This window comes from Engystomops pustulosus, chromosome 4 (genome assembly GCF_040894005.1).
Source record: "Engystomops pustulosus chromosome 4, aEngPut4.maternal, whole genome shotgun sequence".
In the NCBI taxonomy this organism is placed as follows: Eukaryota; Metazoa; Chordata; class Amphibia; order Anura; family Leptodactylidae; genus Engystomops; species Engystomops pustulosus.
In genome coordinates, this window is record NC_092414.1 from 18,297,162 (window position 1) to 18,323,958 (window position 26,797).

The 26,797-nt window shown below is 45.2% G+C and overlaps 1 protein-coding gene across 1 annotated transcript; it reads right to left on the reverse strand.

Moving 5' to 3' along the window:
* Positions 1 to 414: 414 nt before the first annotated feature.
* Positions 415 to 16,555, reverse strand: CD9 (CD9 molecule). The gene is made up of 8 exons (XM_072145386.1): positions 16,385 to 16,555; positions 5,116 to 5,218; positions 4,609 to 4,706; positions 4,339 to 4,413; positions 3,902 to 4,003; positions 3,124 to 3,210; positions 2,801 to 2,884; positions 415 to 950 (listed from the first exon to the last, which is right to left on the reverse strand). The coding sequence occupies exons 1-8, from the start codon at positions 16,448 to 16,450 to the stop codon at positions 885 to 887; spliced, it is 681 nt and encodes a 226-aa protein (XP_072001487.1). The 5' UTR covers positions 16,451 to 16,555; the 3' UTR covers positions 415 to 884.
* Positions 16,556 to 26,797: the final 10,242 nt, after the last annotated feature.

A 26,797-nucleotide genomic window follows, 5' to 3' on the forward strand; every position in this document is an offset into this window, starting at 1 on the left:
ACCTGGGGTATTACCACAACCAAATGTATTGCCCTAGACCACCTGGGGTATTACCATATCCAAATGTATTGCCCTAGACCACCTGGGGTTATTACCACAACCAAATGTATTGCCCTAGACCACCTGGGGTATTACCACTACCAAATGTATTGCCCTAGACCACCTGGGGTATTACCACAACCAAATGTATTGCCCTAGACCACCTGGGGTATTACTATAACCAATTTTATTGCCCTAGACCACCTAGAAGGATCCTATAGAGCACTAGGTAGGCTTGAAAAAAAATGTTCAATGCCATAGACCAGCATCCCTGGTGGTATAGGGGGCAGAGACGCCAGATTCTAGAATATTCAGAATTAAAGGGATTTCACAGAATTTTATTTCGCCATAACATTGAGACGTCTCACACACAGATTTATTTGTACAGGAATTTTTATTCATTTTCTAATTAGGTATCAAATTATATTCAACATAAGTTACATTTTTTTTTCCGATTAATAATTTTTTTTTTTTTCCGGAAGATAACAAAGCACAGGACAGATTTAAAGGGGAAGTGACTAGAAGCGGCCTCGGGCGCGGAGATATACAATATACAAATCGACGGATTTAACCTATCAACAAATCGTGTACCTTGTATCATTGGTTCAACTTCTGAAGACATATAGACAAGCGGCTTTATATATATATATATATATATATATAATATTATAAAAAAACATAATAAAAGCCAAGGAGAAAGCCTCACGCTAAAATAAAAAATATAGCACAACTTTATTTTTTAGAAAATGCCGTTCAAAATACTAAAGACTGACATCGTCCCTTTAACCCCGCCCCCTCCCCCCTCCCCCACATGTGAAGTTTTGGTGTTGACTTTTACGCTTCTATTATACCATCTCTCTGTTGTTTCGGATGGCGCAGCACAGAATCATGCTGAAGATCATCCCAAAAATCTGTAAAAAAAAAAAAAAAAGGGAACAGGTTAAAGGGGTCCTCTAAGTAGACCCATATAGAACTTCTTAATAAATAAACATTTAAGGGGGTTGTCCCAAAATTAATTGCCTCTGGTCCTGTGCCTGAAGGGAACCTGTCATTAGAGAGGTCATTTTTAGAAGTTCCAATAGCCTATGTTGTTAAAAATCCCTTTAAATCGACATTCTAAACAATTCCACTGCTTTATAAAAGTTTATTTCACATTATCTGGCTCCCTGACAGCAGCATTTGGAGAGTCCTGCGGGAAGCAGCTCAAAAGACTTGGCATTCTGAACACTAGCACTGCTTTATAAAAATTTATTTCACAGTACCCGACTCCCTGTCATCAGCTCGTGGCGAGCCTGGTGGGGGGTGGGGTGGGGGGGATTGGGGCTGCTCCAATGGCCTGTGTCTCAGTATTGTCAATGCCCTTCACTCATCGACAAGACTGACACACAGGCCGTTGGAGCTACCCCCACGCTGCTGGCAGGGAGCCAGTAATGTGAAATAAATTTTTATAAAGCAGTGCAAATTGTACAGAATGCCAATAATTGTTTTTTTAAAAATCAACATGACTAAGGGCATGTGATTTTTTTCTTTAGCCCGAAACGTGTCTGCTGTTTAGTACAGATAGTCGTGTCGCTGTTTCTTAATATGTTCTAATAAAGTTTTTATTTTTAATGGAGCTGAATCCCTAAATCTTTTCAACTCGTCTACATAGGCCATAGGAACTTGTCATCCAGTAAAAATGACCACCTTGATTACAGGTTCCCTTTAAAAGGGGTTGTCTTATGATTGATTGGGGTACAGACTCCTTGACACGATTGGGTGTAATTTCATTCTGCTGACCCATCAAACGGTAGACCAATGAGCAAGGCCCGGGGAAATTAGGACACACCCATCACGTATTGCGTTTACTGTTCTGCCAAATTCAAATGAATTTTGTGTTCCATCAACACGTGACCTGATGGGCGTGTACCGAGTCCCCTGGGTCATGCTCATTGGTCTGCAGCCTGGTGGGTGGGGAGAAAGAAATCAGGCCACCTATCTGCTAAGTGGGTGCACGGGGGAGGCGGGATAATTGTTTAGAGAAAACATTACCTAAAAGTAGGGCATCAATATCAAATTAGTGAGTGTCCAAGACGCAACAGAAACTGGAACAGGAAGCAGACAGCGCCGTTCAGTGTAGTGGCTGAACTGAGTCACTGCAACTTAGCTCCTCTGCAGTAACCTGGCCTGGCCACCATACAGAGAACGGCGCTGTCTGCTTCCTTCAGCTGTTGGACCCCTCAATAATCTAATACTTAGGACCTATTCTATGCATTGGCAGAATATCTCTAGCCTGGAAAGCCCCTTTAAGGGCACCAATTCTAGCCTGGAAAGCCCCTTTAAGGGCACCAATTCTAGCCTGGAAAGCCCCTTTAAGGGCACCAATTCTAGCCTGGAAAGCCCCTTTAAGGGCACCAATTCTAGCCTGGAAAGCCCCTTTAAGGGCACCAATTCTAGCCTGGAAAGCCCCTTTAAGGGCACCAATTCTAGCCTGGAAAGCCCCTTTAAGGGCACCAATTCTAGCCTGGAAAGCCCCTTTAAGGGCACCAATTCTAGCCTGGAAAGCCCCTTTAAGGGCACCAATTCTAGCCTGGAAAGCCCCTTTAAGGGCACCAATTCTAGCCTGGAAAGTCCCTTTAGGGGCACCAATTCTAGCCTGGAAAGTCCCTTTAGGGGCACCAATTCTAGCCTGGAAAGCCCCTTTAAGGGCACCAATTCTAGCCTGGAGAGCCCCTTTAAGGACACAGATCCTCCATTTTTGTTAGTTTAAGTCTAGACTTACCATGATCACAGCAATTCCAATCCCGACTGCTCCGATAATGTGAAACTTCGTATTGAAAACTTTCTCAATGGCGGCTGGACAACCCTGAAAAAGAAAATTTTAAAAACATCAGGGGTCACGTCACAAAGTACAATAATCCTAACATTTTGGCATCTTGTTTAGGCAAAGTTTTAGCATTTATTCCACCACTATGAGGAACTGAGAGGGGGAGCTCCCCCTAGTGGTGGTTAGAGAACATCAAATTTTTGTATTCAAAGGCATTTGCTGGACACGCCCCTTAAAGGGTCATTTAAAGTCCGATTATCTGTAATAATGTAATGTACCTGGACAGTGAGCTGCTCGAGACCAGTCTTGGGGCAGGTGTCTGTCAGGGCGGTCTCTACGCTCCCAACCCTACCGCAACAATCCAACTGCAAGACACAAGGGAGAGGCGCATTACCCAAATGTTACCAATAATAAGGGATGGAAGGGACAGGGTTAAGAGAATAGTGGGAGAGAGAGCAAAATATAGTGAGAATTAGGTAAAAAAAAACGTATTGAAAAGATGAAAGAGAGAGACAAGAGGAAAGAAAGAGAGAGACAGAGACAGAACACGAGACGAGACAGAGACAGAACCAGAAGAAAAAAACTGAGCAAAAGAAAGAGACAGCGAAAAAAAGAAAGCAAGAGAGAATAGAAAGCCAGAATAGAGAGAATAAACAGCGAGAGAGAGCGAGCGAGAGAATAAACAGCGAGAGAGCGAGCGAATAAACAGCGAGAGAGAGCGAGCGAGCGAGAGAAAACCAGAGGAAAGAAAGCAAGAAAGAAAGAATAGAGAGAGAATAGAAAGCCAGAATAGAGAGAATAAAGAGCGAGCGAGAGCGAATGAAGAGCGAGCGAGAGCGAATGAAGAGCGAGCGAGAGCGAATGAAGAGCGAGCGAGAGCGAAAAAAAGAAAGAAAGAAAGAGAATAGAGAGAGAGAATAAAGCAGCAATAGAGCGACAATAGAGAGCGAGAGAGAGAGAGAAAGAGAGAAGACCAGAGGAAAGAAAGAGAGCTAAAGAAAGAGACAAAGAAAGAAAGCAAGAGAGAGAGAATAGAGCGCGAGAGAGATGACTTACAGCCGTATGAATGGACTTCAGGGTGTCTCTCAGGGTGGTGTCCGGGCTCTTCAGATAATTGTCATAGGTGTCCGTGTAGAACTTCTTCAGCTCCTCCACCACCTGGAGAGGAAGAGACGCCATTACAGAGCCCGGTGCTGGTTCTTTCACATATTCTGCCCAAAGAGGTGACTAAAAGCCCGACTGTGCACACAATGGCGCTGCGCTATGCCGCCATATACCCCGCACACGCTACACGTCATACACAGGACATAATGGTCAGAGAAGGCCCAGGGGACAATGCCCATTTCATACTTCAATACGGATCTCATTTCGAAGGCCCTTAGGCATCTGTCTAGTGTGCCTTACCCTGAAATGGTTCTCCACCCCAATCTACCCCTCCCCCAGCATGTACCTCAAGAAGTCCATATAGAGGGGGGATACAACTCATTTCTTACCTTGTCCTTATTGGCAAAACCCCAGATTCCTGCAGCGATTTCAATGGCAAAAATGACCAGGAGGAAGGCAAAGAACTGGAGGAAAAAAAAATACAGGACAAAAAAAACTCATGATAAAGTTTTTGGGAAGCCCTTTCCTCAGTTATTACTCAGAGAAATAACTACTAGGTGTTACCAGTCCATAGTGCAAGGGCACAAGTCTTTTTACACATTATCTCTACGTTTCCAGGCAGAATAACAGAGGAACAGCACATAGCAGGAAAAACTTACCAGTCCCAGCATGCACTCTGACTCCTGAATGGCACCGCAGCATCCGAGGAAACCAACCAACATCATAAGGGCTCCAGCACCAATTAAGATGTAGACTCCTACAACGAGAAAGAAGGTCAGTTTTATAATACGACGACAGTACCACTGCTATATGTCAGTGACTAGACTAGGAATGATTGCCGATGACATTTCACCTCTGAATAGGCGCCGCTCCACAGATTCTGGCGAAGTTGGAATTTTTTTTCTAGCCCTCACCATTCCCGAGATATCAGTGCATTTAGTTTTTGCGCCAAATATGCTAATTAGACTCTTATGTCAAGTGGGCGGTCAAAAAGACTGCCCACTTGCCAAACACCAAATCAGCACTAAAAAAAAAAATCTCTGATTACTCAGGAACGGTGCGGGCTAGGGAAAAAATTCCAACTGCTCCGGAATCAGTAGAGTGACGCCTATTAACGGATGCAGAGAGTTGGAGATGGTGAAAAGTCCCTTTAACTAAGGACTTACCAGTATAGAAGGAATTTCCACTATTGTCCGATTCAAATATGGCCTTCGTCTGACTATCAAATCGCAGCCATAGTCCTATAGCGAGAACGGCTGTTCCTGCCAGCTGGGGAGACACAGAAAAAAAAGTTGATGACGTTACAATGGTAGCATAATAATGACATCATTATCCTGGCTTTAATACTCTCTATTCTGATTTGCTGCTCACCCAACTTTCCCTGAATCCTAGTAATTAGTAATCCGCTGTCTGGTCTGTGTAGCGCGGAACAGAAGTCTCAATTTTTATACCATAAGATGTAATAAAAGGTGTGGCTTAATCATATTTACATAAATTGGGGGTTTCTGGTAACTCGGGGGAAGTCCTATGAAGAGCAGGGGTGGGGCTTAACAAATCCCAAAGCAACACAATGTTCCTGGAACCCACAGCAAAATCTGTGACAGTAGATATGTCATTCAGGAGTATAGAGAAGTTGCCAGTAGAGAGGAGCCATGACAACTAGCTAGGGCTATGATTGGCCAGGGGGAGCCATGGCTAGTTGCTAGGGGCGCCAATTTGCCAGACTTGCTTTTCAGCCACCAATCGCGTCAGGTGGCCGAACCCGACCATTAAGATCGCTCATCACTCCTTGCTGGGGATAGATTAAATGCAGTTTTAAAAAAACAGCGCCACCCTCTCCACAGGCTATATAGGGTATTGCAACTCAGCCATTAATTTCAATTGAACTATGGATCGACGTGGCACGGCTTCTTAAAGAAAGCATCCATATTGATAGACCTGAACAATCCCCTTTAAGATGACCAATATCGATGCCCTACTTAAGTCATCACACAGCTTTCCCAGGATCAGATATAGCTAAGGAACAGCTGAAGTATTGGATTAGGATCAAATTTTTGGAAAGATTTTAAAATAATGGGGAAATAGGGGTAAAATCCATCTTTCTAAAGCTCCTCCAGGACTCCTGTCATAGAGGATGAGGTATATTGCTATATTACCTAAAAAGGAGGACTTAAAGGGGTTGTCACTGTCTATCAGAAGCTTCACCAATGATAGCTGATGTTCAGAATCAAAAGATGGGCTCAAAACCTAGAGCTCAGTTTCCCTACAGCACCTCCAGAGGACAAATGAGGTATTACAAGGCTTACATTGAAATCACTGAACTGTAATATGTGGTCATGTTGGGTCCTCCAGGGAGGAGACGCTCTTAGTAGACACTCTCTGTTCTGGAGCCCTTAAAGGGAGGCTCCATGTCATGTTATAATCGTCATATTGACTACCCGCCCGCTTTGAGGAAGGTGTGTGTGGCCCTTTAAGCTAGTAATAGCGATACCGACAGGTGAAACCACAGCGCTCAACCCAGATTCTCCACAAAGGTGACTCATTGTTCTCCCGATGTCACATTTGCGGCCAAGATCTCTACACAAACTGGTTTTCTCACACCCCTCGGCCGTGATGGATCCCGAAACGCAAGAGCCTGACCACACGAATACATGACCTTTGCCATTGTGCGAACTCTCGGTTACACAATAATGACAACAAGTTCCCTCACATTGCCTTATCTCGTCTACCAGTAAATCTAGCACTGTTTTCGTGAACCAGGAAGCTCTGGATGAACAGTGTAAGAGAAGGCTTGTTATCAGAAGGTAACGCAGGATCTGCACCCGCGGTCTGGACTTCCTATTTGATGATCGACCGAAGCGATAGAGATAGAGAAAGCGTAAAACTTGTGTCTGGAAAGTCTGAGCAAGCGGTGATTGTGATGTTACCACGGCAACGGGCTGACTACAACAAATCTACAGCGTAAGACAGCGCAGGGAGGGGACGCCAGACACAAGATGGAAGGGAGGCCCGATACACACAAACATGTCTGTCACAGAGCGCCCCCTGTCCATAGCAGTGCCAGTCACAGAGCGCCCCCTGTCCATAACAGAGCCAGTCACAAAGTGCCCCCTGTCCATAACAGAGCCAGCCACAAAGTGCCCCCTGTCCATAACAGAGCCAGCCACAAAGTGCCCCCTGTCCATAACAGAGCCAGCCACAAAGTGCCCCCTGTCCATAACAGAACCAGCCACAAAGTGCCCCCTGTCCATAACAGAGCCAGCCACAAAGTGCCCCCTGTCCATAACAGAACCAGCCACAAAGTGCCCCCTGTCCATAACAGAGCCAGTCACAAAGTGCCCCCTGTCCATAACAGAGCCAGCCACAAAGTGCCCCCTGTCCATAACAGAACCAGCCACAAAGTGCCCCCTGTCCATAACAGAGCCAGTCACAAAGTGCCCCCTGTCCATAACAGAACCAGCCACAAAGTGCCCCCTCTCCATAACAGAACCAGCCACAAAGTGCCCCCTCTCCATAACAGAACCAGCCACAAAGTGCCCCCTCTCCATAACAGAACCAGCCACAAAGTGCCCCCTGTCCATAACAGAACCAGCCACAAAGTGCCCCCTGTCCATAACAGAGCCAGCCGCAAAGTGCCCCCTGTCCATAACAGAACCAGCCGCAAAGTGCCCCCTCTCCATAACAGAACCAGCCACAAAGTGCCCCCTCTCCATAACAGAACCAGCCACAAAGTGCCCCCTCTCCATAACAGAACCAGCCACAAAGTGCCCCCTGTCCATAACAGAACCAGCCACAAAGTGCCCCCTGTCCATAACAGAACCAGCCACAAAGTGCCCCCTGTCCATAACAGAGCCAGCCACAAAGTGCCCCCTGTCCATAACAGAACCAGCCACAAAGTGCCCCCTGTCCATAACAGAACCAGCCACAAAGTGCCCCCTGTCCATAACAGAGCCAGTCACAAAGTGCCCCCTGTCCATAACAGAACCAGCCACAAAGTGCCCCCTGTCCATAACAGAGCCAGCCACAAAGTGCCCCCTGTCCATAACAGAGCCAGCCACAAAGTGCCCCCTGTCCATAACAGAGCCAGCCACAAAGTGCCCCCTGTCCATAACAGAGCCAGCCCCCCCTCTCACAAAAAATTGTTGTGTAAATATGTGAGAGAGGAAACCCCGGGAGAAGGGAGGGCCCGAACCTTGTGCAAGACCATGAGGGTGACGCCAGCAGAGGTAGTGACCAGACGACATATGATGATGGGGGTGGGGGGGGGGGGGTAGGAAGTATGTGGGAAGTCACCCACCAAGACGTCCATGACCCCAATGACCCGCTCAGCCAATCAGAAAGCTGAAGTAACCACTTTAGGGTCATAAAATACCAAAATTTCCCAGTCATGCCTCCCACCACCAGGAGATCATGAGGGAAACACATGAACAGCCCGAAAAACATGGATCCTTTGGACTTTTTAATGACAAATAATAATAAAAAAAATAGTCCCAACTTTATTATTATTAAAGGTGAGGGCAAAGGCGATCAATAACAAAAAAAAATACCCATTTAAAGGGCATCTACCACCAGGATGAAAGACTATATGCAAATGAGCCTTAGGTTGTAATGGAGCCTGGAGCCCATAAGGCTCATTTGCATATAGTATTTCATCCTGGTGGTAGATGCCCTTTAAAGGAGTCTGGCAACTCCCAAAGCACAACACGAGTCAAACCACCATTACGTAGGAATCTTCACAAGTTTTCCACACAGGTCTCCCGTCACCTTTAAACTTTATGCAAATGAGCTTCTCAGTGCACTAGGGGCGGGGCCTTGTCTGCTGTTGCACTGCTTTTCTTATTTTTGAAACCATTCCCTTATCATCCAGCATGCCCCAGTACCACCCCCCGCTCAATGATTAGTATCTTCCACACAGAAATAAGAAAATACACGCACCAGTAGTCACAGCCCCTCCCACAATGCACCGGGTAGCTCATTGACATAAAGATCAAAATAGAATTTGCTCTAAAGTGACACTTCCCTAGGAAATAGGCATGACTGGAAAGCTTATAAAAAGCCCCACACAATGGTGGGGGAAGGAACCTATAGACTCCCTTTAAGACGCAGTCCATAATCACCAATCTCAATCAATCCCTTTAAGCCTCATCCCTTTAAATTTTTTTTTTTTATCCCCGCCCACATTCTGAAATAATTCCGCTCCGATGCTAATCACATTGGGAGACGTCCTAATCACCTCCACGTGGAGCGCGGCGCAGATCGCGGACGCCGGCCTCCGTTTACACAATGTCCATTAAGAGTATACAACGACAGCTGCGTCTTATCCTAGAGAGCCTCACGTATAAACACAGGATAAGCAAAGGGCAGAGGTTTTATATTTTTTTTATAAAAATCAAAGCAAAAAGCCGAAAAAAAAGTCTATTAATGGATCTGAATATTTTGTGTATACAGCCCCGATGAAAAAGAATGTGTTGGCATAGTTACAGACTACAATTACACCCTGTGTAGTCGTCTGTTGAGCAGCTTCTGACGCTTTGCCTGGACGGAGATAAAAACACAAAAAACACAGCAGGATCCGACTACGACATCTGGCTTTCGTGGTTTGTTTGTAGTCTGTAACCATGACAACACAAAACTTTATGGGCTTCATAGGATCCTGGATAAGAGCCAAGAGAGAACAACAAGTTTCTTCGTCTCCCAGCCCGTAGGGGTGCGTCACTTTAAAGAGAAACAGAGACAAGAGATGAAACACATGACCACAGGGATCTGACTACAAGAGGTTTTTTGTAGTCTGTAACCATAGAAACGCATAAATCTTTAGAGAAGATCCTGAAGAGCCAAGATGGTAAAAGAAGGTTTCCGCGTCTAGTAGAGGGGCATCACTTTATGAAGAAACATGGGTCCTTTCTTCCGTAAACAGCGCCACAACTATCCACAGGCCGAGTCTGGTACTGCAGCCATCTTATTATCCTTTAAAGGGTTATTCCAGAAATTTTATGTTAACCCCAAATACACTGAATATTGTCTATCCAGGGGACAAGACAGAACTCCCAGAAGACCCCACCATATCCATAGGACAAGAGGTGGAACAAGGAGTAGTTGGATACATCATATATGTTAATGAAGGGAATATCCCTTTAATATCCTGAATGTTAAGTCACTTTCCATCCTGGAAACAAACGGAAGAGATCATAAAATACTGACAGTCTCCAGACAATGCAGGGCGTGAGCGAGTGAGCGCAGCCGCGCCTGTGTAACCTACACACAAGTAACCAGTATATAATCTACAGATTCATCACCTCAAGGACGTCGCATTTATGTTGTTCCACTGACACATGACATAGCTTTATCCTGAGTTACATCCTGTATTATACCTCCAGAGCTGCACTCACTATTCTGCTGCTGGTGCAGTCACTGTGTACATACATGACATTACTTATCCTGTACTGATCCTGAGTTACATCCTGTATTATACCCCAGAGCTGCACTCACTATTCTGCTGCTGGTGCAGTCACTGTGTACATACATGACATTACTTATCCTGTACTGATCCTGAGTTACATCCTGTATTATACTCCAGAGCTGCACTCACTATTCTGCTGCTGGTGCAGTCACTGTGTACATATATGACACTACTTATCCTGTACTGATCCTGAGTTACATCTTGTATTATACTCCAGAGCTGTACTCACTATTCTGCTGCTGGTGCAGTCACTGTGTACATACATGACATTACTTATCCTGTACTGATCCTGAGTTACATCCTGTATTATACCCCAGAGCTGCACTCACTATTCTGCTGCTGGTGGAATCACTGTGTACATACATGACATTACTTATCCTGTACTGATCCCGAGTTACATCCTGTATTATACCCCAGAGCTGCACTCACTATTATGCTGGTGCAGTCACTGAAAAGGGAAACCCCTTTTACTGTTATTCTTTTCTTCACTTCCTCTTCCCCGTGTCCTTCAGGGAAAACTTTATGAAATTTGAGAGACTCTTGGATTATTTATTCCCATAGGACAGAATTTTTATTCTACAGTTAAACAAAATGCTCAAAAATTCTGTAGCTGCATTAACCTGGTGTGACTGAAAGAGCTGAGGTGTGTTACAGTGTATCAGTGTAGGAAATCCTATACAGTAATGTAGACCCTGAGCTCCAGGAATAACGTTCATAGCTAAACTGACACACTGCAACAAACATTCAGCTGTGTGAGTAGCGCTACATACAGTAAGTAAACGTGCACTTGGTATGACATCCTCCCCCTTACAGTGATGTCCCCAACAATCCCTGTGATGTCACTAGATCTATTTAGGCCATTCCCTCGCTTAGATACAAGTATCTACACCCAAATGATAATCAAATGATTTCCAATAACCGCCTCCCCCTTCCTGTGATGTCACTACCACTTCCTGTGATGTCACCAGCTCTAACTAGATGACCCACTTCCTGTGATGTCACTACCACTTCCTGTGATGTCACTAGCTCTAACTAGATGACCGTTCCCCTTAGTGTGATGTCACTACCCCTCCCAGTGATGTCATTAGCTCTAACTAGATGACTTTTGCCCTTACTGTGATGTCACAACCTTTCCCTGTGCTGTCAATAGCTCTTAATAGATCACCCGACCCTGTGATACGAGTAGGCGGCCATTTTAAAAGACACATGGAGGGAGATTTATCAAAAAACTCTTCTAGTTGCCCATGGAAACCAATCAGAGCTCAGCTTTCATTTTATAAACAGCTGTGGGAAAATGCAAGCTGCGCTGTGATTGGTTGCTATGGTCATTTATGGTTGCTACAGACGCTTTTGCTCATCCCGCCGCCTCAAATATTCCGGGGGAAGAACGGGACCCCAATTCTCATGGTCCATCAGCAAGTTATCCCTAACTCTGCGGATAGAAAACTTGGGACAAACCCTGTAAATGTGTCAAAATTACTATCCTCTTAGAGAGTTGTAATGTTTTCCATTTTTTTTTAACAAAAATTGAGACTATATAGATAGTTATTTTGGAACAAATGAACATTCCGGAAAACCGTAAAATAAACTTCGCAGAACGGAAGGAGAGCGGTGCCCCCTCGTAGCCCCCACACTTCAAGGCGGGGAGGTTTGGTGACATCAAGGCGGACGGGTGACTGCCACCGCACAATGACCTTTTCTAGTCTGCAGATCAGGAATGACAAGTATTCCAGAAGAAGAGGCGCAGCAGCAGCAGAGCCGGCCTGAGCTAATATTGACATAGCTAACCCCTCCACTTCACACGTAGAATGGAGATATTCAGATAGTGGCCAGACACAGGGTCAGGAGGGCCCTCGGCTTCCAGGCTACAGCTGTATAATAGACACCCATCCTGCCCCTTTAAGGATATGTGCACACAAGGGCGACATTACAGGGCTAAGGCAGCGAACAGGAGGAACAATGGCGCCAACACCGCAGGACCAAGGAGGCCGATGCGCCAACCGAGGGGGGGCGACACCGCGGGGCCAGGTGCGCCAACCGAGGGGGGGCGACACCGCGGGGCCAGGTGCGCCAACCGAGGGGGGGCGACACCGCGGGGCCAGGTGCGCCAACCGAGGGGGGGCGACACCGCGGGGCCAGGTGCGCCAACCGAGGGGGGGCGACACCGCGGGGCCAGGTGCGCCAACCGAGGGGGGGCGACATCGCGGGGGTCTACGCGCCAACCGAGGGGGACGGCATCGCGGGGGTCTACGCGCCAACCGAGGGGGACGGCATCGCGGGGGTCCAGGCGCCAACCGAGGGGGACGGCATCGCGGGGGTCTACGCGCCAACCGAGGGGGACGGCATCGCGGGGGTCCAGGCGCCAACCGAGGGGGACGGCATCGCGGGGGTCCAGGCGCCAACCGAGGGGACGGCATCGCGGGGGTCCAGGCGCCAACCGAGGGGACGGCATCGCGGGGCCAATGCGGTGACCTAGTGGATGAAATCCAATGTGTAGTCATGTGCCTAGGGCATCCTCTAGAGGTTAGTCGCCATATTCACGGTCTTAAAGGGGTTCTCCTTTCAACTATGTTAATTGTTGGGTGTCCCATAGATTACGTGTTTATACTCCTACACCTTCAAGACATGGAAATGTTGGATTCCCCATTCAGATACAGATCACCGGCCTCAGGGGCTTCCAGTCCGATGAGACAGGGAAGTGATGACATCACATTCTGCCTCAGGGGTGCCATGACTAACAATGCTGTCTCATGCAGTCACCGCAGGAAGGGGGGTTGTGGGTTGGATACCAAAGCAAACAACTCAATTTGTTTTCAAAAAGTTGTACCCCTATAGCGCCGGTGGGTCACATGACCTGGGTGCAGGGAAGCCAAACTTTAACTACGAAAGGGAACCAATTTATGTACGTCACACACACACACAACTCGGATTTCGAGGAGGGGATTTCCCTTTAAGAGTGACGGCCGCACAATCCTCTCTTTATTAGGCTTTTCTCCTGCCAATGTTTGCAAAACAATGAACAGACATGAGGGCCCGGCCCCGCGAGCTCCACGCCCTGAGAGCAGGAGAAAAATCACTGCACAGAAATAGAGGAGTCCTCCGAGCACGCTCTCCCCCGGGAGGAGGGAGAAGGCTGCGGCATAACAACCTGCTGGAGAAGGGACTCCCCAAAGAGGGCACAACACAGCACTGCAACCACCAGCGGACTCTGGGAGGTGTAGTCCATCATCCATAACATACTGAGACAACACAGGCATTTAAAGGGGTTCTCCAGAGAATCAAAAACATGGCTTCCTCCTTCCAATAACAGCGCCACACCTGACCATGGTTTGTGCCGGTATTGCAGCTCCGCTCTATAGAAATGAATGGAACTTAGTTGCAATACCACACACTACCTCCGATCAGGTGTGGCGCTGTATTTGGAACAAAAAAATTAAAAAAAAAACAGCCATGTTTGATCGTCCTATATTCCTATAGATACATAGGCCATGCGGAAGGATAAAAGGATTGTAAAATCCTTGCAATAACTGTGTTCAATCTCCCTACAGCGCCCCAGCAGGCGAGAAACGGTATTACAACAGTCTCAAAATGTCAAATAATGTAAAACTGGCCAAGTTGGTTAAACCCACTAAGATTACTAAGATTTGTGAAATGATGCGTTTTAACTCCCAGGACACTTTGGAGCCGAGTGTGCATGTGTTTAGAGAAATCAGAGGAGACTGTGTCATCGGAATTGGCGCTTATTTGGCAGATATCTCATGTTTACGTGGTCCATGATGGGTTTCAACTCCCAGAGTATAGGCAAATTCTACAAAGCCGAGTGTGCATGTACCTAGAGAGGTCGTATGAGATGACTGACAACTGAATGAACATCCAGCTGGCAGATATCTAATGCGTAAGGCCTGCTTAAAGGGATACCAGCCAAGTCTATTCTGTTCAGCAGAGTCGGGTTCAGCCGGGTCAATCCAACCATCACACGAACAGACTTGCACACACCATTTTTGTATGTTATGGGAAGCGCCACCTGTCCAAAGCCATCTCCAGGCTGACATCACATCTGTTGTGTCCATCAGATGCCATAAAACCATGGGGGTTGTTGTCTATCCGTAGTCAATTACACCCATCATCCTCACATGTAGCTCAAATTAGGGGGAAGGGGGACATTTTTACTGTCACTGTCCAGAGGTCATTACTAAGTTCTACTATAGCGCCACCACAGTTTTAGAATAAGTAGTGCACATTCCCATTGGACCCAATTTGCAAATTGGCACTGGGGCGTGCAGGTGCCCTTTAAATCTATAGGGGGCACTATTGCAATGCAATTCCCATCACAATTAGATGGAAATAACCTCCAGTGCGGCGGCAGTGACACATGGGATTCCCTTTGATCTTGGCTCTGCCACCGACATCTGTAGATCTCATCTGTGTCCAGCTGCCTCCTCCATCAGCAAGAAGGGGTTAACTAGAGGGCGAACTACAAGTACCATCTCACAACATTCCCCTTATGCTTGATTAATACTACAACCCCCAACAAGTGATACAGCCACTGCAGATCAATCACCTTATCTACCCGCACACCTGGCCATGAGTCATGATATAGGGCAAAGGGAGGGTTCATGCCACCCACTCTCAGCATGCCCAGCCAGGGCAGCTACACTCAGGTCATATCCATGGTAGCCCTTGTGCAGGACTACAAGTCTCAGCATGCCTAGGTGAGAGCTAGGGCTGCATAAACAATGACCTGTCAATAATTAAGAGCAAAACCAGACAGCTCTGTTGTGTAGAACTACAAGTACATGCATGCCCAGCCAAATAACTGACAACACAGGGTAAATGAACACATAGAGAGGATATATAGTCAGTGTGGAACTACAAGTACATGCATGCCCAGCCAAGTAACTGACAACACAGGGTAAATGAACACATAGAGAGGATATATAGTCAGTGTGGAACTACAAGTACCTGCATGCTCAGCCTAGTAACTGACAACACAGTGTAAATTAACGCATAGAGAGGAGATGGAGTCAGTGTGGAACTACAAGTACCTGCATGCTCAGCCAAGTAACTAACAACACAGAGTCACCTAAGACACACATAAGAGATGTAATCAGTGTGGAACTACAAGTACCTGCATGCTCAGCCTAATAACTGACAACACAGTGTAAATTAACGCATAGAGAGGATATATAGTCAGTGTGGAACTACAAGTACCTGCATGCTCAGCCTAGTAACTGACAACACATTGTAAATTAACGCATAGAGAGGAGATGGAGTCAGTGTGGAACCACAAGTACCTGCATGCTCAGCATGGGAAGGTGTTAACTTATACACAGATAGATGGTGTAGCCATAGTAGAACTATAAGTACTTGCATTCCCAGCCAAGTAAATGCCTACACAGGGACTTATAGGGGGCAGGGGATCACAAGTACCTGCATGCCCAGCCAAGTACATGATAACACACGGTTACTTACTGCATAGATAAGGGGTGTAATCAGTGTGGAACTACAAGTACCAGTATACCCACCATGCAAAGGGATTAATGCACAGATAGGTGGGGGTAACCAGTGTAGAACCACAAGTACCTGCATGCCCAGCCACACAGGGTTACTCAATGCACAGATGGGGCATAGTAAGTGTGGAACCACAAGTACTTGCATCCCCAGTCACATGGCACAGTGTTATAGGGAGTTTTAGAAATCTCATCCAGTTTGGGGAGAAGTGAGGATGGTGCACGCCTCCTCCTGCCATGTAATGTGATACAACACAACAACAAGCCCAGAGTTATAGAGGTAATAACACAAAATACAACATATAACACAAAACACACAGGATACATTGTAACCAAAGCTACAGAACTCCCCCCAGCAGCAGATACATTGTAACAAAGGAACAACACAACAAAGTTCCGAGCACCAGGGAGCTCCTCCAGCCAAACAAGACCCCCCCTAAGCTTGTCCACAAGGCTGACACTTACCCAGAAGATGAAATTAAAGGCAAAGAGCAGGTATTTGATGCACTTGGTGCCTCCCTTGACAGGCATGGTGGGAGCTGTGTGTGTGCTGGAGTCTGGAGAACTTGTAAGGCACCAGGGCTGGGGCTCAGGGTGTGCCTGTTGCCTCCCTTGCAATGCTGCTGCTGGCCAGCCACTACTCTGGCGCCCCCTCCTGGAGGACACTCCCACTGCTGGCTCAGGTTACAGCCACACCTACCAGGCTGCATGGTGTCATAGGGCTGGCTGGTAGGGGGGAGTTCACACCAGCAGGTTTCTCGTGCAGTTTTTGAAGCCAAAATTAGTGGCTAAGGAGAGGGGGATGACTTCTGGTTGCAAAAACGTCTTCCCCTATGTACAGAGTAGAAGGCGTAAGTTACAATCCTTAAAGGGATTGTCCAGTGGACCTTACTGATTCCTAATATACAGATAGAGGGGTAAGTTAAAATCCTTAAAGGGATTGACCGGCGGACCTTACTGATTCCTAATATACGAATAAAGGGGTAAGTTACAATCCTTAAAGGGATTGTCCTGCCAACCTGACTGATTCCTAATATAAGGATAGAGGGGTAAGTTAGAATCCTTAAAGGGATAGTCCGGCGGACCTTACTGATTCCTAATATAAGGATAGAGGGGTAAGTTAGAATCCTTAAAGGGATTGTCCAGCGGACCTTACTGATTCCTAATATAAGGATAGAGAGGTAGGTTATAATCCTTAAAGGGATTGTCCAGCGGACCTTACTGATTCCTAATATAAGGATAGAGGGGTAAGTTATAATCCTTAAAGGGATTGTCCGGCGCACCTTGCTGATTCCTAATATACAGATAGAGGGGTAAGTTATAATCCTTAAAGGGATTGTCTGGCGGACCTTACTGATTCCTAATATACGGATAGAGGGGTAAGTTATAATCCTTAAAGGGATTGTCCGGCGGACCTTACTGAGTCCTAATATAAGGATAGAGGGGTAAGTTACAATCTTTAAAGGGATTGTCCGGTGGTCCCTACTGATTCCTAATATAAGGATAGAGCGGTACATTACAGATTCCTAGGGGGGTCTGACCCACCAAAAATGTCATTATAATCAAAACCTGCAGCCTTAAAGGGATTGTCCAGTGGAACTAACTTATATCTTATGTTAGGATTGCAGGGGATTTGTTAAAGATTGCTGGGGATCCATCATTGGTATAAAGTATACAAAAAGGATGAGACAATCCCTTTAAGGAAAGACTATCCAGAGCAAACACGCCAGATGTGTCTCCAGTTTAAAGGGTTTTCCCTTTAGCCCCCCCACAAGCAAAATCTTCATAATCAGAAATCAGTATTTATTAGTGGGGGTCCGACAACCAGACCCATACTGATCAGGGTTGCAGGTGTCAGGGTATGGCAGTTCTTCTTCAATGTAAGTGAATGAGAGGAGAGCTGCAGTACCTCTACATGGCCACTATGCAATAAGCGTTCTCCTTCTATAGGATCCAGAATGCACAGACCGCCAAAGCAGCTGATCGGGGGAGGATTTGGGTGTTGGGGGGATTCCAGGAACCCCTTTTAAGGGATATTCCAACTTTGATTCCAACTCTATCCAATGATAATGGGGGTCGTGTTCCCAATGATTGATTAAGCAGCAGGTGAGAAAAACTTAGGACAATCCCTTTAACCAGGGGTCACAGTGATGGGCGCACTAATCAGAAATCGATGTTACCAAATTTTTGAGCAAATTTTGGCCAATTCGTCACCCAGATCCCTGACCTGTGAATCTACACCATTGGCACCAGAACCGCTCCTGGTACATGACCGGACCTGTATAGAGGAGGTGAGAGGCAGATTTCCCTTTTGATGGGGGGCAGGGTGGAGCGGGGGACCTGGTTGTTTGCACTATGGCTCATGCACACACTACAATCGCTCTAATGAGAGTATTGTCTCTCAAGGACTGGGAGGGGATCGAGTGTAAACACAAAAACGGGGCAAAAGTGCATTTTTTTGCTATTAGTTGGACGTTTCGACAACATCACATGTAGCGGCTCAGAGCAGTGATTCATCCGCAGGGTTAATCAGGATTACAAAACGAGGCAATTTTCATCCAAAAATGGCACCACACCTGTTCACAGGTTGAATGTAGTATTGCAACTGGATTCACTTGAATAGAACTGAGCTGCAATACCACTCACAACCTGCTGACAGGTGTGGCGCTGTTGTTGAAAGTGTTTGTTTCTGTTTAATCCTCTTTAAAGTTTGTAAATTGTAAAGTTTTAACAAAGTACCTACCTCCAGTGCCCTGTTCTTTTTGCATATCCCGGAAGTGGTGAGACGTCCACGACCACGACCACAGTAATGTGACCGGTGAGGCCAGGAATTCTCTATTCATACCTGCCACTAAAATCTCAATAAAAATGATCAGGAAGTTTAGTTCCAACCTACATGACCAGAAATAACACATAATAAATAGACACTACCATCAAGGTAAGTGGACATCAGGTGCTTAGTATTGGATCAGAACCAGGCTTGGTGAACCAAAGGAACCACAACTCATCCCAACCCCAACCCATCCTAATTCTAATCTTAATCCAACCCCAACCCTTTTCAACCCAACCCATGGAATCCAAACTCTTCAATGCAAGTAAATGAGAGGAGAGCTGCAGTACCTCTACATGGCCACTAGGCAATAAGCTTTCTCCTTCTATAGGATCCAGAATGCACAGACCACCAAAGCAGCTGATCGGGGGAGGATATGGGTGTTGGGGGGATTCCAGGAACCCCTTTTATGGGATATTCCAACTTTGATTGTTATCCCCTATCTATTGGATCATGATAATGGGGGTCGTGTTCCCAATGATTGATTGAGCAGCAGGTGAGGAAAACGTAGGACAATCCCTTTGACCAGGGGTCACAGTGATGGACGCACTAATCGAACCAACGTAACCACAACTCACCCCAACTCCAAACTGTCCCAATTCTAACTGATCTTAATCCAACTCCAACCCTTTTCAACCCAACCCATGGAATCCAAACCATCTCAACCTAACCCATCCCAACCCCAACCAATCTTGACTCAACCATTTCTATACCAACGCATTCAAACCCATCTCAACCAAACCCTAACCCATCTCAACCCGAAGCCATTCCAACCTCAACCCATCCCAGCCCTAACTTATCCTTTCCCAACCCATCCTTTCCCAACCCCAACCGATCCTATTCCAAACCTGACTCATCTCATCAAAAACTTACCCCATCCCAACCTCATCCCAACCATAACCAATCTTGACTGAACCATTTCTATACCAACCCATTCAAACCCATCTCACCCAAACCACAACCCATCTCAACCCGAAGCCATTCCAACCTCAACCCATCCCAGCCCCAACTTATCCTTTCCCAACCCATCCTTTCCCAACTCCAACCGATCCTATTCCAAACCTGACTCATCTCATCAAAAACTTACCCCATCCCAACCCCATCCCAACCACAACCAATCTTGACTCAACCATTTCTATACCAACCCATTTAAACCCATCTCAACCAAACCCCAACCCATCTCAACCCGAAGCCATTCCAACCTCAACCCATCCCAGCCCCAACTTATCCTTTCCCAACCCCAACCGATCCTATTCCAAACCTGACTCATCTCATCAAAAACTTACCCCATCCCAACCCTAACCAATCTTGACCCAACCACTTCTATACCAACGCATTCAGACGCATCTCAACCAAACCCCAACCCATCTCAACCCGAAGCCATTCCAACCTCAACCCATCCTAACCCCAACTTATCCTTTCCCAACCCATCTCAACCCAACCCAACCCCAACCCATCCTACACCAAACCTGACTCATCCCATCAGCAACTTACCTCATCCCAACCCCATCCCAACCCTGGCTGATATAAGTAATTTTCTGGCCATTAGAGCCAATGTTGCCTCGGTTAGTTTCTTGCCTTCTGTTTTTTTACTCATTTTTATTGATTTTATAAAGAGAACAATAGTACAAAAAAATGCAACTAAACCGGCTGACGTAACATCAATGAGAGTGACCGAAACTGAGAGGGGAGCCTCATATGCAAACACATACTGATGGTATCAGAGGAAAGACGTCCAAGTAGAAGAAGGAAAAATGTGAATAAAATCTCTAAATAGATGGGCGTCAGGGAGCGCTGAGTCGTGGGATGGGAAATCGAGATTTCAAATGAAATATATTAAATACAGTTTTCAAAGTTTCCCATTTTCCAGCATTCAAATATATACAGGCCCCCCAATTTATAAAATAGTGCCTCTCATAATTATTATAGCATCTTAGTACATAAATATTGCTTTAGAACGAAGATCAGTACATAAATACAGCACCAGAACTAAGCTCAGTACATAAATACAGCACCAGAACTAAACTCAGTACATAAATACAGCAACAGAACTAAACTCAGTACATAAATACAGCAACAGAACTAAACTCAGTACATAAATACAGCAACAGAACTAAACTCAGTACATAAAGAGGTATTTTTGCTAATTTATTAAACAAGAAAAACTGAAATATCACATGGTCATAAGTATTCAGACCCTTTGCTGTGACTTTCATATTTACCTCACATGCTGTCCATTTCCTTCTGATCCTCCATGAGATGGTTCTACTCCTTCATTGGAGGCTGATTGGTTTGATTAAACTGATTGGTCTTGGTAAGGAAAGCACACCTTTCTATATGAGACCGCATACCTTTCTCTATATGAGAATCATGTGGTCTAAGGAACTGCCCAAGGATCTCAGAGACAGAATTGTGGCAAGGCACAGATCTGGCCAAGGTTACAAAATAATTTCTGTACTACTCAAGGTTCCTAAGAGCACAGTGGCCTCCATAATCCTTAAATGGAAGAAGTTTGGGATGACCACAACTTTTCTTTGAAGGGCCTTGGAGAGAGAGGTAAATAAGGACCCCAAGATCACTGTGGCTGAGATCCAGAGATGCAGGAGGGAGATGGGAGTCACCTATCACTGCAGCCTCCAGCAGTCGGGGCTTTATGGCAGAGTCTGGAAGCCTCTCCTCAGGTTTGAATTTTTTCCGTACCCATTGTATACAGTGATCAATAGTACCTGCGTCTTAAAGACACAGAAAAGTCTGAAATGCTCCTAGTGAACTTCATGCACTTTCATGATTATGACAGAGGCCACCGACAGATCTGCTGACAGATCCCTTTAAGTCCTCGTTAACCTTATTGAGATAATAACAGTCCAACGCGTGATCATAAAGCTCAGTTCAGACATATACTCGGGGAGAGGGTGTGGCTCAAATTTGCAGATGACTTAGCTCAGCCACCTCCTCACAAACCTGATAAACTTATGTCTTATGTCTCCTGATTTTGGTGATTTCCGTAATCACTTCACTGGAGGTTCCAAAGAAAATGATCTTAAAGAGGTGTTTCCAATCTCCTTCAATTCCATCTCCTTCCGTAGTCCGCACCGCACCGATCCTGACATAGTTCAGATTTTCTCTCTAGCCTCCAGTGTTCCTGAGTTATCAATGTCATTATTTTCTAATCCGAACCGTCAAATGGGCGGAGCCAGACTGTTTGCTCCAAGCCGAGGACCACCTACCTGACAGTAGGGTATTGGGAAATTAAAGTAGTCTAAAACTATGTGGTTCAGGCTCCTATGGGTGGACCTGGGCTGGTGCTGAAATTCTGGCTCCACCCATTTGACAGTTTAGAGATGGAATAATGAACACTGATATCTTGGGAATGGTGGAGGCTAGAGAGAAAATTCCAATTGCGCTGGAATCAGTGGAGCGTCACCTATTATCGGTTGGTGATCCCTACTCCTCATCAATGGAGGTTCCACACCAGTTAACATAGATCCTTCACTACAAAGAAGGTGACTCGGGAAACTGTGTAATTTTGGAGACCTTAAAGGTCACGTTTCAGGTTCCTTCTGACCAATAATGACCTCTTATCTCCAGATGTCTTACCTTAATCTTAAGAAATAGTTGCTACTTTCCAGGAATGTGGTCTATCCAGGTCTCCATGACCGATGACATCATCTAAGAATGTCACAGAAGACGTGAAATGGTCCCAGATACCACAAAGTGTCTGATAACGTCACCGGATTTTCGAGCTAGGCCTCATGTCTTGGGGGGGTTAACTCAAATTTTTGGGATTTTGGTGAACGGTTATGACCTATAGTCATTTCCTCAGGTCACATGACCTTGTTCAAATGAATTGCTTTGAGCTGCAGTACCATGCACAGCCACTATATGATCTATGGCGCTGTGCTGGACTGCAGTCCCCATCTAAAATAGTAAAGACCTGATTGGCCGGGGTCTCAGGAGTCTGATCTCCACCCAAATTATAATCCAGGTAAGTCGCTGGCGCTACCCCTGACCTTACATTCAGCTATTCCGCCCTTCTATGGTGGGGAGAATGTCGGGACATCCCTATATACAGCGTATGGCCATTGTTCCTTATGAAAGGAGCTTTGTACTAGCAGCCACTTAAAGGGATTTTCCATCTAAGTGATATTATTTACCTAGATAGATGACCGATATCTGATTGGCAAGGAGGTCCCACACCCAATTCTCCCAATGATCAGCATTTGCGGTCTCTTCACTGCGCCAATTACTGTATAGTGGCCGTGATTGGTTTTGCAGCTTAGCCTAGGACACATGACTGATAAATGATGGACCTCAGTGGCGGAGGTAGCGCTCTCCATGGATCATGTGAGGCTCGTGTGTTACACCCCCACAATGACCAATCCCAAGGTGAAGCCATCCATATTTTAATCCCAGAATATCCCTTTAAGAAAATAGCAGAACAGATATAGTGGAAGAAAACACTTGTCGACCAGATCTGACTACACGGCTATTCTTTGTAGTCTGCAACCATGGCGACACATGGGAGAAAAAAGTCTGTGTGCAATTTATCTCTTTGCTTTTATTGCGGATGCAAGGAAGTGATGAAAAGTTTACAAACCCTTTAAGAAACTATTAAACCCCATGATTAGATGATGGCGGGTATATGCATACGTTATATAAGATGTCTTTAATGCCTTTATGCATGCTACACTCCCCGTAATCCATAAATCTGATTGTATATCCAGGTGCGCATCGGCCATGGGGAGAGTTGAGCCTCCTGCCTCAGGCAGCACCCCCTGTAGGAAGATGGGGGGCGGCATCATGGGCGCAGTTATCTGCTACAAAGTAGGACCTGCCACTTAAAATAGTTTCTCTTCATACCTGATGTCAGTAATAAGCTGATGTCTTACTACTGGATGGGGCATAGGGGGCGCTGTTCTGTAGCTCTCCTCCGGCAGCAGAGAGTTTAGGTCACCCCTGTGTATATCTGGATGTAGAAGTTTGTTTCCCTTTATTGCAGCTCCGATAGAACAAGTGCGATCCATGGCGGAGAAGAAGGGAACAAAGATGTCATTATGCTGCAAGCTCCCAAAAATCCTGACCTCTGCATGGGCCAGGAGGGGCTATGGGAGGGGGGGGGGGGCTGCTGACATGGAAAGTGGTCAAATATTTAAGAATTGGTCAGGCAGATTATTACCAAGTCACCAAGAAAATAAAATCATGCAGATTGCTGCAAGTGTTAGGTATTGTCCTCACACTGCTGTGCTCTGTGTTCTCTGCAGCCAGTTAGGCATTGTCCCTGGAGACCTGTGTAATCATACCTTTTCTGTGTTGATAATGGCTGCAGGACTGTAAAATATGGATTTATATTCCAGGGCTTGGCTTTGGTGGCATTTCCTGACACTGCTGTGCTCTTAAAACTCTGCACTGAACTGCTCCAATGCTTCTCCCATCTGCTAGGTGGGACTGCTGTAATAGTCAACTAGAAGCCTGATCCAGTGGATGGTGCTGTAGAGTAGAAAAATGCAGGAGCAGCTAAGAGCACAACAGTGTGAGGACACAGCCCTGCCTACAGACCTGTCCTACATTTTCCACAGTCCTGCTGCAACCAACAACACTTCACACAGTTTGCAGGGAGCACAGAGCACAGCCCCACTTACAATCCTGAACTACAAACACATTTTTCACAGTCCTGTTGTAACTAACACACAAAGGTATGATTACCCATCTTTCCAGGGTCAATACTTGACACTTTCTGCATGAGGCACAGAGCACAGCAGTGTGAGGATATGTGCCACTTCCAAACCTGGAATATAAACCCATATTTCACAGTCCTGCTGCGACTAACAACAGACACAAAGGTGTGATTACACATATCTCCAGGCTCAATACTTAACGCTGTCTGCAGGGGGCACAGAGCACAACAGTGTGAGGATATGTTCAAATTAAAATCCTGGAATTTAAACCCATATTTCACAGTCCTGCTGCCCATATACAAAGGTGTGATTACACATATCTCCAGGCTCAATACTTAACGCTGTCTGCAGGGGGCACAGAGCACAACAGTGTGAGGATATGTCCTACTCACAATCCAGGAAAACCCATATATATCATAGTCCTGCTGCCCAGACAAAGCTGTGATTACACATATCTCCAGGGACAATAACGAACACTGTCTGCAGCAAAATTTTTATCTTATCCTTTTATTTTATCCATATCTGTTTCAAAGAATGATGTATGCAGTTAGCTCCTGCTCTCCCCCTAGTGGCGGCTAAAAGGTGGTCACATTTTGAGCGATTGCTCTGCCCATTTTTGTGGGTATGAATACATGTTATACCCGTTTTTGTATGACATGAGTAATTAGCAATGTTAACCCCCTGTATTTGGTAACTTCTCGTTTACAGTGACAATCTTCTATAGTGGCTATGTCTGGAATTACACCTCTGCCCAAACTACTTAAATATGGCTCAACTGCAGTACCAGACACAACCACTGGTCAGTAGGGATCTTATCTTATACAACCTCCCATCCTATGAGAGTGAGAGATCTGCCCTTAAAGGGATTTTCGCATTGATGACCCTCACTGGGCACCCCAGCTAACCCTAACTGCAACTAGCCCCTGCAAAAGATATGAGGGTGCATATGCTAACATGGGGACCCCCATTATCAGGTACAGTACCTTCTAGTTCCCAATATGAATGGAGGGATGGATTGTATTCACAAGGCTGGACCCCTGATACCTTTATAGTAGGGGTCCCCAGGAATAAGACCACTACTAATCTGACATTTGCCCCATAAAATGGAAAGCCCCTTTAAGGGAACTTCATCACTCCTGAGATTCTTTCTTCATGTAACAAGTTGTGGGTCATCCTGCCGCCCGGTGACTTCTCTGATGTTTACTACACAAACTAAAAAAGATACATTCCGGACTGACCCATGTTTGTTGTGTATGCAACTAAAAATACAAAAAAAAAAAACCCTCTGAAAATTAAAGTGGACCTCCAGAATAACATGTGGGGTGGTAGCCTTACAAGGAGGGTCATAGAATATAAAGAAACCTTGTATCCTCCTCCTATACCCTGCACGAGTAATAGCAAAATACCTTTTAAATTTACCAAAAAAAATTAAAAAATAGAATTTTTTTTTGAAAACTAAACTAAAAATAATCTAGATTTGGGAACCATGAGGGGGTGGTAGCCTTACTGGGAGAGTCATAGAATATAAAGAAACATTGTATCCTTCTCTTCCTATACCCTGCAATAGTAATAGCGAAATGTTTTAATTTTTTCTCCCAAAAATGTTTTAAAATAGAATAAAAAATCCCCAATCCCTTTAAAAACAATCTATAAACTTGAGAGCATGGTAGTCTAAATGGAGGAGTCATAAAATATCAGAAAAACCTTGTATCCTTCTCCTTTTCCTATACCCTGTGCTAGTAATAGCAAAATGTTTTAATTTTCCAAAAAAAATTTTAAAAATAGAATTAAAAAAACAAATAAATAATAATGTATTCCTTTAAAAATAATCTATATTTGGTATACATAAGGGGGTGGTATCTTTGTATCCTTCTCTTCCTATACCCTGCACTAGTAATAGCAAAATGTTTTAATTTTCCCCCCAAAATTTAAAAAATGGAATTAAAAAACCCCAAAAAACTAAAAATGTATCCCTTTACAAACAATCTATATTTTGGAAACTTGAGGGGATGGTAGTCTAAATGGGAGAGTTGAAGAATATCAGAGAAACCTTGTGCACTTGTAATAGCAAAATGTTTTAATTTTCCCCCCAAAATTTTAAAAATGGAATAAAAAAAAAAACTAAAAATATATCCCTTTAAAAACAATCTATATTTGGAAAACTTGAGAGGACGGTAGTTTAATTGGAGGAGTCATAAAATATCAAAATAAAACCTTGTATCCTTCTCCCTGCACTAGTAATAGCAAAATGTTTTAATCCCCCCCCCCCCCCCCCCCAAAATTTAAAAAATAGAGTAAAAAAATAAATAAATAAAAATGTATCCCTTTAAAAACAATCTATATTTGGAAAACTTGAGAGGACGGTAGATTAAA